Raw genomic sequence first — 14,899 nt, 5'->3', positions numbered from 1 at the left:
CTTTGTTTTGTTTTCACCCTGCTCTGTGCACCACTTTGGAACATTGTTTTAAAAAGGTGCTATATAAATAAAATGCATTATCATTATAGAAAATCCCAGGGATCATTGAGGATTTATTTTGAACTAATCTTCTCTTAATACTTAGAATTAATGTTTTATTATAATATATAAAATATAATGTACTAAATGACTTCATGTCGGAATATAGTTGGCATTGCTGTGTACTAGAGCCTAAAAGGGAGCAGACATGGAACCAAAACTCAAATTACACCCAAGCACTACAACAGCATACAATCACATACTGTGTACTGTGAAACCAGCCAATGTACGATTCATTGGCCAGGAAAACATCACTGCACTGTGCTTTTCTCATCAGAATCTCAAACTGTTTTGGTCCAACTGCCAACATGACCTGGTCATAAAAAGGCAACTAACTAAAACTATCACATTCTAAAAATGGGAAAAGGTACAGTCACAAGACAAGCTACACATTTGACCAACCACTGTTTTGTATGCTAGTATGACCTCTGGTTTCTCCAAGACTTGAGGAAACGAGTTTAAGTTAAATAAAGACATGCCCTGACCTTTCAGAATTTACAGTAATTGGGGAAATTGCTGTTTTGCTAAACCAACACTCTCAACTGCTACACCAACACACTCACATGCAAACTGTTGCACTCCAAAGCTCTGTATAACTTTGGCTCAAAATGAGAAATAATAATTGTTTGTGTCTCTCATTAAAACACTTAAAACGAGATTAAGGCTGTGCACCCATTTTAGGTGCAGTTACCTTATTCATGTTTACACAATAGGCCACACTATGAAATCCATCTGCAGAATTGTCAACTCACGACTCTGAACAATGAAATGACCACAGTGAAGAGAAAGGCAGAGGAAGGCGTAATTGTGAAATGGGTTTGTCTTTTCATTTTGATTTAATTCAGAAATCTTTCCAACTCAAACTAAATGTTATTGTTAAGTATCTCAAACTTTCCTTAGTGGCTGCTTGCAGTACATTTGCTTTGCGTAAGATGCATCTACAAATACAGGGATCCCATATTTTCTAAGGGTTTAAAAGTGTGGATGCTTTTGTTTTGAAGTTAGGCATGTAATGACGAGTATTAGATACTGTATAAATCATACATTTTGGGCATTACTTGTTTAAGGTTGGGCAGTGCTCATTAGCCATTGATACAACGCACTACAATATATTAACGTTATCCTATTAAACTACAATTCCCAATTACCCGTTTGAGAAGCTGTAGTTCAGGCAGCATGGTGGGAGCCATCAATTCCACCGTTGTCTCCTCGTACCACTGGGTCTCCTGAAACAAGAAAATAAATGTGTTCATGTATCGCAGCGTGCAGGCTTTGCCCTCTGTAACGCACATGCGAGCAGATTTGAGATAAAATGGTAACCTGACTCCGCCAGATGGGGCAGCAGAGAGTACACAGGGTTCCAGGAGGGGGGGAACCCTGTGTACTCTCTGCTGCCCCATCTGGCGGAGTCAGGTTAGTAAACTGGCTGATACCCAGAGCAATAATTCCTCCAAGTCCATAGCAACACCGAGATTCCAAAGTATGTCTGAAATCATCATTGCGGATTTGTCATTCCTGATGTGGGTGTGTGTCGGGAACATTCCCCTGACAAAGTGCAAGTTTGACTAATGCCAGTCATGTTTAATTGGTAAACCAAAATGTACCTCTCCTTTATTTGGAGAACCCTGGTAGTCGGCACAATAAAATACAGTAAAAGCCAGTGTTCTTGTGGTGGGTTAACCCATTTAGTCCATTAGCAACTGTTACAGTTGTCCAGTTCTGCTGCTGTGTGTGACTTACAAACCAATCACCTTATGGTCCAAACCAATCACCTTAAGGTTGTGTCCTCAGTCCTTTCCTCTACACACAAATGACTATTAGCCCTTCACCCAACAACATCACATACTTTAAATACTCTGATGACACTGCCATTCTCGGACTGCAGGCAGCAGAAGGTTGCTTCCAAACTCCAATACTTAGAAAGAAAATCACCTGCAAGGAATTTCTTGACAGGAAGTCTACAGTGGATTTTTATGAAACAAACACTTACGATAGAAAGAAGATAATTCAAGCTTTTCGCACAGCTGCAATTTTGGTGAGTTTGACGTTGTCAAATACAATCAGATAGGACTTTTCTGTTTTCTGGATGAATGGGCTGTCAATGGGAAGTTGCACCTAGTTAGCACCTTGCTGGCAAGATGGCCGCGGTCTGCATAAGGTCAATTGTGCTGTGTGGAAGATTTATGGTAAAATGACACCTTAGTTTGTTCAACTTTGGCCTTGTTATGTTGTGGCTATTTGAATATCAGAGTCATGGTGCCATGGCAAAGGGCTCTCTTATCTTTGTAATATAGCTTTGATTTTATCCCTGCTTTACTCAGAGAGGAATACTCATGTATTAAACTTCTATCCCTGTAATGCATATTGTCTCTGACATAGAGGCCTATGTGTTTATGTGTGAGCGCAACACAAACGACGTGATTGATGTCCACAGTGCCAATCTCAGTGTTCTGCTGTGAACAGTAATTGAAATGATAGCTGGAACTGAGGTGGTCCCAAGAACATAAAGCAGCCTTCAGTTCGCCTTCAACCTTCAGCTGTCCTTCAACTGTAGGGAGTCAGGACTGTGTGTGTGTGTGTGTGCGTGTGTGCGTGCGTGTGTGCGTGCATGCGTTTATTGTCTAGCTTGGGAACATTTGGTATGCAGCACTGAACAACAACATACACTCCCCATTAAGCAACCCATACCAGACATATCTGATGAATGATGTCCACGGTAAGCATGGGGAATGTGTGCACACACGTGCAGTCCGTGCACATGTGTATTGCTGCATAGACTTAATTTAATGGAAAGTGAAGGATATTTTCAGAAACAGAAAAAGGAATGAGATCTTTCTACATACTGTAAGTGAAGGAAGTACTGGAAGTCGGATTAGTCAAGTCTGTAAAACCTCTAGGTTATTTAATGCTCACAACAACAATGGCTGGCTTTATAACAAACTGGGCAGAAATCACTGACAGCAGGGCAAAAATACCTCATAAAATACATGGAGTGCTCCAGTCTACCTGGAGCACTCCACTTATTTCAAACATTTTAGGGCTGATAGTATCTGAGAACATTCGGCACAAATAAGGAACATACAGTACAACCTATTGTTTGCTGTTTAGATAAAGGATGGAGAGGGCACGTAAACATTATACAAAGACAATAATGTAATAATCTACACTACTACTGCTCACCACTGTATCACTCAAACGTTCCCAAAAGCGAGTGCTTTTGTAGACAAAGGAAAGCTATCACAGGAAAGCTATCATAATTACAGCAAGTGAATGTAACACATAAAATGGAAGGTTTAAATCATGTTTTAACCCATGTTGGGCGGAAACCTCTTTGTGTTTTAAACATTGTTATAATTTAGCTATTGAAAAAAAGCAGATCTACAAGCTCATAGTGCGCCACCGAGTGGTGCGCTACGAGCTTGTAGGTCTGCTATTTTTGAAAAATCGTGAAAATATTTATTTTTTGAAAACTGGAGGATTTAGAAGATTTTTTTTAAATTTCGAGGTCAGTCCTAAATGGGTTAAACCACGTTTTCATCACAACACAATTTGCATTCAATCTAAACTCCCACTTGGCACAACTCACCCCTAGGTACCGGGGAAATTCATGCCACACCCAGTTATGCAATACCCAGTGTAGTTGTTGTTAGAGTACTCATTGTGACCGTTGTCAGAGTACCCAGTGCTGTACTCAGAGTCATTACCACAGAACGTAGAAGCTAGTTTACGACGACAGTCATAAACGGGTAAATGTTTGAGTTAAACATAGCACACAGAGCAGGTACACAGAAAGGGTACGCACATTAGTGATGTCACTGACAAGCATACAGCGATAAGGTTGAAGCATGCCTTCCTTTTAATATATAAAACCAAGGCCTGACTGGTGCAAAATCGACCAAAAAAAGGACCGACACCAGAACATGCTGATTGCTGGATGGGGAGAAAAAAAGAAAAATCACACCCATGTGAAGTAAGTGGTGCAACTCTGTGTGGGGGTCCCCGGGGGGGGGGGGGGGTTCCAGACCCACAGGAACGCACCCAGGGTGCCGGCCCGATTGCGGCGAGCCGCCCCGCGTCCGAAACGGTTGAGAAATGACAAAGTTACCGTGTGGGGGTCCCTCTACTGTACCCTCCACTGTACTGTACTGTCACTGTACTGTACTGGCACACCCGAAATCACCTTATATAGTTAATATGTGCGTGTGTTTGTGTGTGTGTTAGGTTGCGCACAGGTGGTGAAAAACAACCATGCTGTTTTCGTGCTCAGACGCACCCAGACACCCACCCACACACATAGTCACTTAAGGAAGTGGTTGCACCACTTACAAAATTAAGAACTGAAACTAGTAATGTGTGTGTGTGGGTGTGGGTGTGAGTGTGTGTGTGTGTGTGTGTGTGTGTGTGTGTGTGTGTGTGTGTGTCCGTACATATATACTGTGTACACCATACTATATGTACTGTATGTGTGTGCAGTGTGCACAATCTATAGGCGATAAGACATCCTGATTTATATCTATTGAATGTAAATGCTATGTACACACATGCATCCATTTCAGTGTACGTAGTGTATGTGTGCAATGCATACATGTACTGTCTGTATGTATGTGTATCTGAAAGAGCTTATCATGAGGAAGTGACAACTAGGGGCTATAGGGTTCAGAGGAACATCTGTGACAAAGAGACGAAGAGAAGGCTCTAGAAAGAGGATCCATAGAGAGAGACATATTCACCCATTTGGGCGGGAACCCCTTTTGGTGTTAGCATTATGTTATGCTTTAGCTATTGAAAAATAGCAGATCTACAAGCTCATAGCGCGCCACCGAGTGGCGCGCTACGAGCTTGTAGGTCTGCTATTTTTGAAAAATCGAAGAACGACTGACATAGAAACATAGCTTTTTCAGAAAACTGTCAGGATGTAGAAGACATTTTTAGAATCTGATCTCAGGTCAAAATGGGCACACACACACACAGAGCGAGAGAGAGAAGTGATGGCGGAGACAGAAATGTCATGGCTGAAAGATTCCTCATTTACATCAGAGGAGACAGGAAGGTCAACATATAACCAAATGTGTTAGGGAAGCATCTAAAGGAAACGACCAGTGCTTTGTCACATCAGCGTTAATCCATCATTGTCCAAACATGGACAGAAGCCAGACACTGCACTGAATTTACATAGACATAATATTAATTCCATGATGACAGACTAGTACTACGTCACTTATTCACTATTGTGAAACCAGCGGAATCCAATCAATTATTGGAATTAAAGCCCCTTTCCACCTGGCATCCTTATTTTGAATGTGAACTAGCAGACCTACAAACTTGGCTATTTACGCACCACACTGTAATATGAGTACAAGTATACATTTTTTTTAAACAAAAGTTGTTTAAAATTGTACAGAATTTAAAAAAAAATCACACCCGTGTGAATGAGGGGCGCTCTCTATCATCATACATCATCTCATTCTGGCCAATCACAATTTGCGTCCTCACATTTGTCTTCAATGTTTGTGTTTACACAAACCCGGAAAGCTGTGCATAGGAGGGGCTAGCTCCCCTCAAAAAGTACGATTGATCTGTATGGATCATAGATGTGCATAGAAAAAAATACCTAAGTTAGCAAGTGACAAGTGAGTAAGGCCCTTTTCTATCTTTATTTAAGGACAACTAACTACTGCACCTACACTACAGTAACAGACCTCTAATATCAAATAAGATCAAATCTGGTCTGCACTATAAACCATTGGTTTTAAACTGTATTCCACCCGTAATGCATTATACGTGGACTATACATTACCTTATAGGTGACATCTAAGAGGGCGTAGCAGGGTTTGAGGCTATCCACATCCACCGGAACCAGCAGACGAGGCTCAGCAGCCAACACTACCAGGTGACGCAGGGCCTGGAGGTGATAGCTGTGGGAACAACAGTACACTGACATTCACACTTTGACCTAGACCAAAAAAATACCATGAAATACTACTACATCATTAGCAGTAATAGTAAAAGGAAGAGTACTGCAGCAGAGCAGAGGCATGTGTGGGGAATTCAATTTGAGGAATTTCCAGGTCAGCAAAGGTACATGAGTAGTAGTAGTAGTATATAATTGTCCAAGAATTATATTTATATTTTGTGTCTGGATGGGTGTGTGTGTGTGTGTGTGTGTGTGTGCCTGCCTTACCGGTTGTCAGTGCTATGAACAGGAAAGTGGGGGTAGAGGGCACACAGCAGGGCAGCAATGGATGAGTTGGAGGTGCTCAAAGTGTACCTGACACAAAACATAGTAAAAAATAATAAAAAAATAAAGATAGTCAATACAGGGATGTGCACTGGGGAATGTACCCACAGATACACTTACAGTACTACACAGAAATGGACAAGCACATGATGTGAATTATAGATGTTCAGGCTGCCCTTGCGGCCTCCACACCTCGATTTTCCACCGCCCGAAAATAGTTTATGGGCATCATAGGAATATAAGAGCAACCTCCACCTGCCACATGCACTAATAACATCAAATAGCACTCGAAAACAGTTCTGAATGAGAAACAAATGTATACAATGAGTGAGCAAGACACATACTACTTGGAAATGGACAGTAGAATTAAAATAACAAAACAGAGCAATCTATACACAAACACTCATACACATAAAGCATTGCTTTAACCCATTAAAGACCTGGGGCCGGTTCTACAAATGTCTTAATAAATAATCCTAACCGTTTTCTGGAAAACTTATGTTACTATATCAGTGGTGCTCAAACCTTTTCATGACAAGGAGACAAGGACCCCCAAAATTCTATGTATTTGGTCGCAGACCGCCATCTCAAAATATGTTCTTCCAGAGACAAATGCAAAGGTTTGAGTTAAAAATGTTTGCTTTAAAAGATATAAATATTCAAAGATTTTCACTATTTTTGAATACCCAAAGTATAAAATAATATATTTTTAGCTAAAATCTAAAATGACACTTGACACCCCGGTTTTAATGGGTTAAACAATAGCTTACTCCGTTTTAAAAGCACACAGTAAAATCATTCATGAGTGTTCATTTAACTCTTGAGGGTGTGCAGGGACCGCTTAGGGTCCATTTGGTTACATTTTCCATAAGACTTTACAGTGTAGGTGTACAAGCCAGCTCACAAAAGACCCACTTAAACATAACAGTTGGCTCTAAAGTGTCTACTTCAACTAACAGAGCCATTATGGTTGCTGGGTCATAAATTAAGGGTTTTTATGGAGAGGGAAGGGTCACTTGTGGGGTCAACTGTGTTCTCTTAAAATTAATTCTCTAGAAATTATGCACAATGGAGATAATAACCAGGTTTTTGAGTCTCATTTATTAATGGACCCTTACAGTATATTATTTTTGATGATTATTAGTCAATCACCATCATTGGTGCTCCAGTTAAACCGATAAACCAGTATTTATTTTTTATCTCGTTTTATATTTATGTTAGCACAGTCTGCAGAGCATGCCCCTCCAACATTCCCTTCTTGTACTTGAATGAGTACAGTGAGTGAGTGGGCGCTCGGACCTTCATCAGGCATCCAGATACACAAATGGATTTTACTGTTAAATTACATGAAGAAACCGACAACTCATACCACAGCCTTCTTTCAAAGTATTGTCATTTTGTTTATAATTCCATGCTGTCCAAATTCAAATGAATTACTAGTACACAAATTACATATTTCACATTAAGTTAGTCTATACATTGATATATCCTTCTTTATTTCTGTACTTCTGTACTTGAATCGGAACAGAAACTCCCGAACCAAGTGGAAAGAGAATGATACAGCGATGACAGGGAGTGTCAGAGACAGCAAGACGGAAAAGGAAGACATAGACAAGTCAAGCAAAACCAAAGTGATGTACTCAGGTAGAAGGTAGGTTTTTTTTTAAACCGGATGTTGAAAAACCTCCAGAGATAAAGATAGAATGTGAAAAATGCACGAGCTAGACCGAGAGTTCAATGAATGAAACCAGAGCATGTGACTGATAAAACGGAAATGAAAGAAGTAAAGAACCAAAGAAAGAGGAGCCTGGAGCCTGCTCTGTAACCACAACAGAACAAACCCCTCTCGAAATAACCTCACAATACAGAACAAACCCCTCTCTAAATAACCTCACAATACAGAACAAACCCCTCTCTAAATAACCTCACAATACAGCCAAATTGCCTGCCTTTACATTTGACATTACAAATAAGTCCTGACCAGAGAAAAATGGGTTGAGGTGGGGGAAGATTAGGAACACACAATGAGTGCGAGGGCTCCATTCATTGTCTTTCATAAAAATCCAGTGGCCAAATTCAGTGTTTATATGAACCTGATATGTGTGTTTGGGTTTGGGTTCAGAATATTGACTCGTCTCTCAGGTACGTGTCAGAACTATTGAAATTGCTGCAGCTCTCTGGCAAGTGACTCTGAATGATTTACCCATGCAAGCTGGGAACCCATTGGCAAAAAAAAAAGGAAAAACAGTGTCCTCTGCTGTATTTTCCTTTGAATTCTGGGGTGGTGCCCAAGCCCCCAGTAAAGCTATCCAACGTTGAAGCTGCCACTACCTACTGGCGAAATGTGGAATCGCAACACTTTAATGGAAGTGGACGGACGTTCATGACGTCACATGTGTAAGCCCGGACCTCAAAATTGAGGTCCGGGGCTAGGCTAAACTTCCGCTCGCTCGAGCCATTGAGTTATAATTAATTATACTTCCGGAAGTCTTCAAAACGCCACTGAGCAACTTCCACTGAAATGTATAGCGGGGGGGCGGGGCTAACGCTCCAGTTCGGTCTCTATCCTTCTTTATACTCTATGGCGGTGCCCAATAGAATGTGGATAACAGGAAGTTTGGCCCATTTGGCCCCTCCTCTTCCGTTTGCTTGTGTCTTTGTTTACATTCCTAACAACCACTCTACACATTGTAACAGGAGCTGCCGACAGATTCTGCTGCGGAGCTCTGAATCTGTCTTGAGAGATTAGGACCTGTGAGGACCAGTTCTGCTTTATTTGTAAAATGTAACCTTCGTTAAAAAAAATTAAAATTAGACATATGCATTGAAATTATGGTCAAAAATTCATATTCCCTGTTCCTGCATATTGAATGACACATTTGTGGTTATTATCAACGGGGATGGTATGGCGACGGAAAATGCACTCGCTGTCCCTGTCCTGTCATCATGAGAGTCTGTTTCAGACACGGTCAAATTATCCTCAGGTACGTTCTGGAAAGGTTCGAACTTGTTGGACTTGTGTTTGTGCACACCTCTACTGTTTTCTTTCATACAGTAGATACAATATAAAACTATGCATTTTTGTGCATGCCCCCCATGTGAAAAAAAAAAAAAGTCTATTGCAAATCCCTTCGCAAATGTGTAATTCATGAGCATGCATGAGCATCAGCATGCCTGTGTGTATGTAATCGTCTCTTTCTTTTCTGCTTCCATCAAAGGGTGACAGTCACAATGCCATGTTCCGGGCCACAATTAGCTGTCTGTGTGTGTGTGTGTGTGTGTGTGTGTGTGTGTGTGTGTGTGAGGGGGGGGGGGGGGGGGGGGAGTTATGTGCATCATAATGTAAATTGCACCTCCTTCCTGCCGGGGTTAATTGCTCAAGTCAGTATGTGAGTGGGTATGACCTCAATCATACCCATCTATGTTTGAGGTCCTGTGCATCACATTCATTTTCATGTTACCCCCTCGGCCCCTCCTAGGAAAGAGCATGACCTATATTTAAGTAGGCGTACGTACGTAGGTACTTCATATACACAGTGCACACAACCCATGCCTAAAAACCACTCATTAACTCATCTCCTCCCTTTCATCTACATCCTCCCCATGACTAAAGTGGGTTAATAGGTGAACTCAATTAGGGGGTCATTGCTTTCACCTGGAGTGTGTGTGCATGCGTCACATGCGTGTGCTTGCTTTGTATCCTGTTTTGTATATTATGCTTGTAGATTACACCTGTGTGTATCACTGTGGTTGTTTCTCACTTCACTCATATGCATTTTAGAACCAACGCCTATGGAGACCATTATACTGTGTGTGTGTGTGTGTGTGTGTGTGTGTGTGTGTGTGTGTGTGTGTGTGTGTGTGTGTGTGCTCTATCGGCACCAGAAGGCAGCTAGAAATTAATAAAAAGTCTAATATATATATATTCAAAAATGTGTGCCACATTTTCACGATTTTTCAAAAATAGCAGATCTACAAGCTCATAGCGCGCCACTCGGTGGCGCGCTATGAGCTTGTAGATCTGCTATTTGTCAATAGCTAAATTATAACATCATGTTTAAAACACCAAAAGGGGTTCCCGCCCAAAATGGGTTAAGAAACAAAGAGAACAGTGACCCTATAAGCAAAACATGTATTGTGGGAAAACTATCTCTGAAAATGTGTGTGCGCGTGCGCGCGCGCGTCGTTGCTTGTCTCACCTCCCTCCCCCCAGGAACAGGAGGCCCAGGGCCATGTGATGAGCCATGTGGAAGCCATAGTTCATCTCCCCGCTGGTCCGCTTGTGAAGGAAGCGACAGAGCTGCAGAACCTTGAGGTTCCCTGAACCCGACATCACCATGGAGAGGGACAACAGCACCATGGACAGACACGTCTGCAGGTTGTAATGACCGGTCTGAGAGAGAGAGACACGTTTAACACGTTAAATCAAACTTTATTCATACAGTAGAGAACATTTCATGCATTACATCTTTTAAAGCATTGTGTTATACTTTAGCTATTGAAAAATAGCAGATCTACAAGCTCATAGCAACTTGTAGATCTGCTATTTTTGAAAAATCGTGAAAATACGGCACAAATCTTTGAATACTGTATATATAGTTTCGACGTCAGGCCTAAATGGGTTAAAATGCAATACAATGCAAACTTACATACAGTATGAAGTGAGAAGGCCATCATAAAATAATGAAGCAACTTGATAAAATCAACAAATATGTAAAATAAGGAGAATGCGGTAAATACAATAAAGGCATGAAGTATGCAAAAAGTTTGCATACTTCATGCCTTTATTCATCCTGGAACAGAGAGGGTGCAAGGACCCGCAGGGACCTTGTGATAAAGCAGCCGACCAATCAGTACGAGCTAAAGTGCGCTGAACTGTCACCATTGCGGTGACAGTTAGTTCCTTCCAAAGCCTAGCATTTGTCTCCTTTGGAAGGAACTCACTACATGTCAAAACATGGACAAAAACTTGACCATTAAATATTGCTGCTATAGTATGGATGATGAGGTAGTATTAAGGGCTATCTATGTTCAACAGCCAATTTGTCTGTTGAAAGCCAGCGAGAGAAAGACAGACAACCTAAAGTAAACAGCTGCTAAACAAACCATGCACATACAGATGCATCTGCAGGTCATAAAGGCTACTGACCACAGTGGCGGGGGCAGAGGTCAGACACTTCATAAAGCTTCTGGCGAACTTGTAGAGGCATTCGAAGGCATCCGAGTTGGCAGAACCAGCAAAGCGGAAGCCCACAGCCATACAGGCACCGGCGATGATGTAGTCATGGGCTTGGCTGATGACAGGAACAGGATTAAGTGTCAGTCAGATAGCATTTTGTCTCCATTTGCGGAGCCTTCTTTTGGTTATGTTTACTTTAAACTAGAAAATAGAACACACACCAAGTGTTGAAAACATGGTAAAGTACCAACATGGGAAAGGAGAGCCACACAGCTGTACAGCTGACTGATTAAACATTAAACCCTTACCGTGATATTTCAATGACATTCAAATTGAAATGAACTAATAAAAAGCAGTGACTTAGCAACTATCAAGGCATCTAAAGCACTTTAAAAATCCTTTATTGAAGCAGAGACACCAACGTGTTTCTTGATCGCTTTAAAACACTTGTGAAGAATACTCTGACATCTGGCTGCACTTGTTTATTATCTTGTAACGTAGAGAGCTGGCTCTCAATTGACCTTCCTAATGAATAAATAAAGGTGAAAGACAGGTATGAACCCATACCCTGGGTTGGACAGCTTTATATTAGTCTATATTTAATCAACCTCAAAGAGCACTTGATTTATTGATTGATTGATCTAGTCAACAGTACATAAACTATTATTTTACCTAGTGCAGAACCTTCCTTTTGTTTTTTTGACATTGACTTTTAAATGGCTGTTTTATTTACAGCTTTGATTAAGCCGTAAATAAAAAGTAAAACATATACACTTTTTGGGGAAAATTTAAGATATTTCCTTGCTCTCCAAAACTGAACCAATTTACAGTATTATCAGAGTATTTGATACTATGGTTGTTCTCTGATATGTAAATTATGGATTAAGACCAATTCCCAATGTATGAATGAATGTAAAGTGATTTTAGCACTTGGAAAAGCGCTATAAAATGCAATTTATTATTATTATTATTAAATAGATTCCAGCCTTTGTCTTCAGTACTCACGCTAGTGTCTCCATGTTGAGATCCTCTGAAACCACAGTGTTGCCAATGTTCTCTAAGATGATCTAGACAGAAAAGAGGTCAACAAAACGGAATGATTATTACAACTTCAGTAGACGGGCCTGGGCCATGGCTCAGTGGTCCAGGCACCTTGGCAGGAAACCCAGTCTGGCAGTGTGCCGCGGGTTCGACTCCCGATCCCGGCGGCCTTTACTGCATGTCTTCCCCCCCATCTCTCTCCCCATTTCCTGTCAGCCTACTGTCTGTCCCTCCATAAAAAATATTTAAAAAAAATGCGAAAGCCACAAAAAAAACCATAAAAAAAAAAAACTTCAGTAGACGGACACATGATTTATAAAGAGGAATATTTTATACATACCTAAACACAGATATTGTGTGTGTGTGTGTGTGTGTGTGTGTGTGTGTGTGTGTGTGTATTATTACCAGCGGAACATTACTGCTGACCCACTCGGCATTTGGCAGGATCTCATCCCACATAATGATACACCTAGCTAGAGTCTAAAGAGAGAGTGAGAACAGAGAGAGTGAGATAACACAAAAAGCAGGCAAGATAAATGAAAAAGAGTGAAGTGAATGTGAGAGAGAAGGAAGAAAGAGATGATTAGAAAAAGGTAGAGGAGTAGACATGAGAAAATAAATTGACATTTTTTCACACACACGCATGCACGCATGCACGCACGCACGCACGCACGCGTACACACCCTCAGTAGCAGAAACTCAGGTTTGATGAAGTCCAGCAGAAACATGGTGTCTGGAGCTTTTAGCCAATCAGCAATCGACCTGGAAGACAGAAACCAGGAACTTAGGAAGTGACAAGGAGGTGTTAATAAATCCGATAATGGGTTGCCCAATAGGAAGACAGACTCTGATGGATATGGAGGGATGACTCAAGTCTCTTGACCAATGGCACATCAGAGCAAAGCTCTGAAGGATGCCATGTGAAGAATTTGTGATTTGGTGCTTGGAGATGAACATACACAACATAGCGAGGTTACAGTGTGCTGTGCTCTGTTCGGATGCTCGCTAAGATGGATCTTTGTCTTGCTCTGTGCATTACAGCGCAGGTTAATGTCACCTGTGCATAACACGGTCACACACACAAAAAAGGTCTGTGTAGTGATGTACGTTGTACTATACTGATGTATGTCATCGCAACACATGGACAGTAACACACACTTGCCTTACAATTTCATCATCTCATGGGGTTGAATTAACTAGCGTTATTGCACTTAGTAGTAATTTTATACATCTTGTTCACATGTGTCCATTGAGATTCTGTATTTTTTGAGTCATCATTTTTTGTTAGTACTTTCTGAGATATTCTTATTAACACTTTAATTGCCCGGGGTTATTTAATCCATTACATTATAGCGCCCAGTCGATTTATAAACACGGACCCCTTTTCCGGACGGACCGGCGGAAGTTGTTGATGTGTGTGTAGCAGCTAACAATAGCCACACCGTTCTAGAGTCGATCGACAACAACGAGAGACAAGAATAAATCTATCGCGACTAGCGACTGGACCGTGGAGCGCCGTCTAACACAGGATCTTTTTTCATAATTAGACGGGATGATTTAGATCGCAAGTTATGAACGTTTTAAGATTTTTGTTTTCATCAGCTAAACAGGGGAGGGAGTTTTTCGATGACGTCTCACTCTTGCGCGTCACAGAGGATTGCCCAACAGGCGCTCCTGGGCTATAGAGCCATGGGATCCGTTCTCATATCAATAAACTTCGTCTTTTGGACAATACTTCGTCCTGGGTGTCGGGCGTTACTAATAGAAAGGACAAAGAACTTCGTCCTGGGCGATGGGAGTGTTAACGGATTTTGTTAAAGGGGAATTTCTCCCTAAACCTTTTTTTACAAAAGTAAGTTGAAATTATGTATATTGACCATTTTCTTTTTAAAATAAATAAAAATAAAGATATAGGGGATATGGGGCTGCAGCTGGAGATGAAGCTGGGGCTGGAGGCCCGCTAGAACTCCTATTCAATCGCGCAGTTGGTTTTTGTTTTTTGTTTACATCTGTTCTAGATGATGTGACTGCACTCTTCCTGGTCTACGTGAGCTGGTGTTAGACACCCCCAGCAGCAGCCCCAGCTCCAGCCCCCCTATATCTTTATTTATTTTTTTGGTCAATATACATAATTATCAACTTACTTTTGTATTTGTGTTCAGGAAAATATGTTTTAAAATATCTTTACATTTTATTTTTTAATGGGCTCTATGCACACACACCATTTTGGAAAGAACTTGGGCGCCTTCCTTACTTCCAAGGCTCTGTAGGGGTTAGGGGAGGGGCTGATATTGTGATATCAGCCCACAGTTTTTTTCATTGGCACGTTTGACTGTCAGCCT

General features: G+C 41.2%; 1 protein-coding gene across 2 annotated transcripts in view; it reads right to left on the bottom strand.

The window, feature by feature from the left end:
- The window catches only part of anapc1 (anaphase promoting complex subunit 1), a 64,188-nt gene that overhangs the window by 14,856 nt on the left and 34,433 nt on the right, over window positions 1–14,899 (bottom strand). For both annotated transcript variants that reach the window (XM_079513358.1, XM_079513359.1), the window contains exons 38-45: window positions 13,241–13,319; window positions 12,963–13,037; window positions 12,522–12,583; window positions 11,487–11,631; window positions 10,537–10,730; window positions 6,281–6,367; window positions 5,897–6,014; window positions 1,248–1,325 (exon numbers count right to left, since the gene is read on the bottom strand). In XM_079513358.1, the coding sequence (XP_079369484.1) occupies window positions 1,248–1,325; window positions 5,897–6,014; window positions 6,281–6,367; window positions 10,537–10,730; window positions 11,487–11,631; window positions 12,522–12,583; window positions 12,963–13,037; window positions 13,241–13,319 (838 nt within the window). The remainder of the gene's footprint in view (window positions 1–1,247; window positions 1,326–5,896; window positions 6,015–6,280; window positions 6,368–10,536; window positions 10,731–11,486; window positions 11,632–12,521; window positions 12,584–12,962; window positions 13,038–13,240; window positions 13,320–14,899) is intronic.

This window comes from Electrona antarctica (genome assembly GCF_951216825.1).
Source record: "Electrona antarctica genome assembly, chromosome: 10".
Lineage (NCBI taxonomy): Eukaryota > Metazoa > Chordata > Actinopteri > Myctophiformes > Myctophidae > Electrona > Electrona antarctica.
Note: the sequence above shows the minus strand (reverse complement) of the source record. Positions and strands in the feature narration are given on the sequence as shown.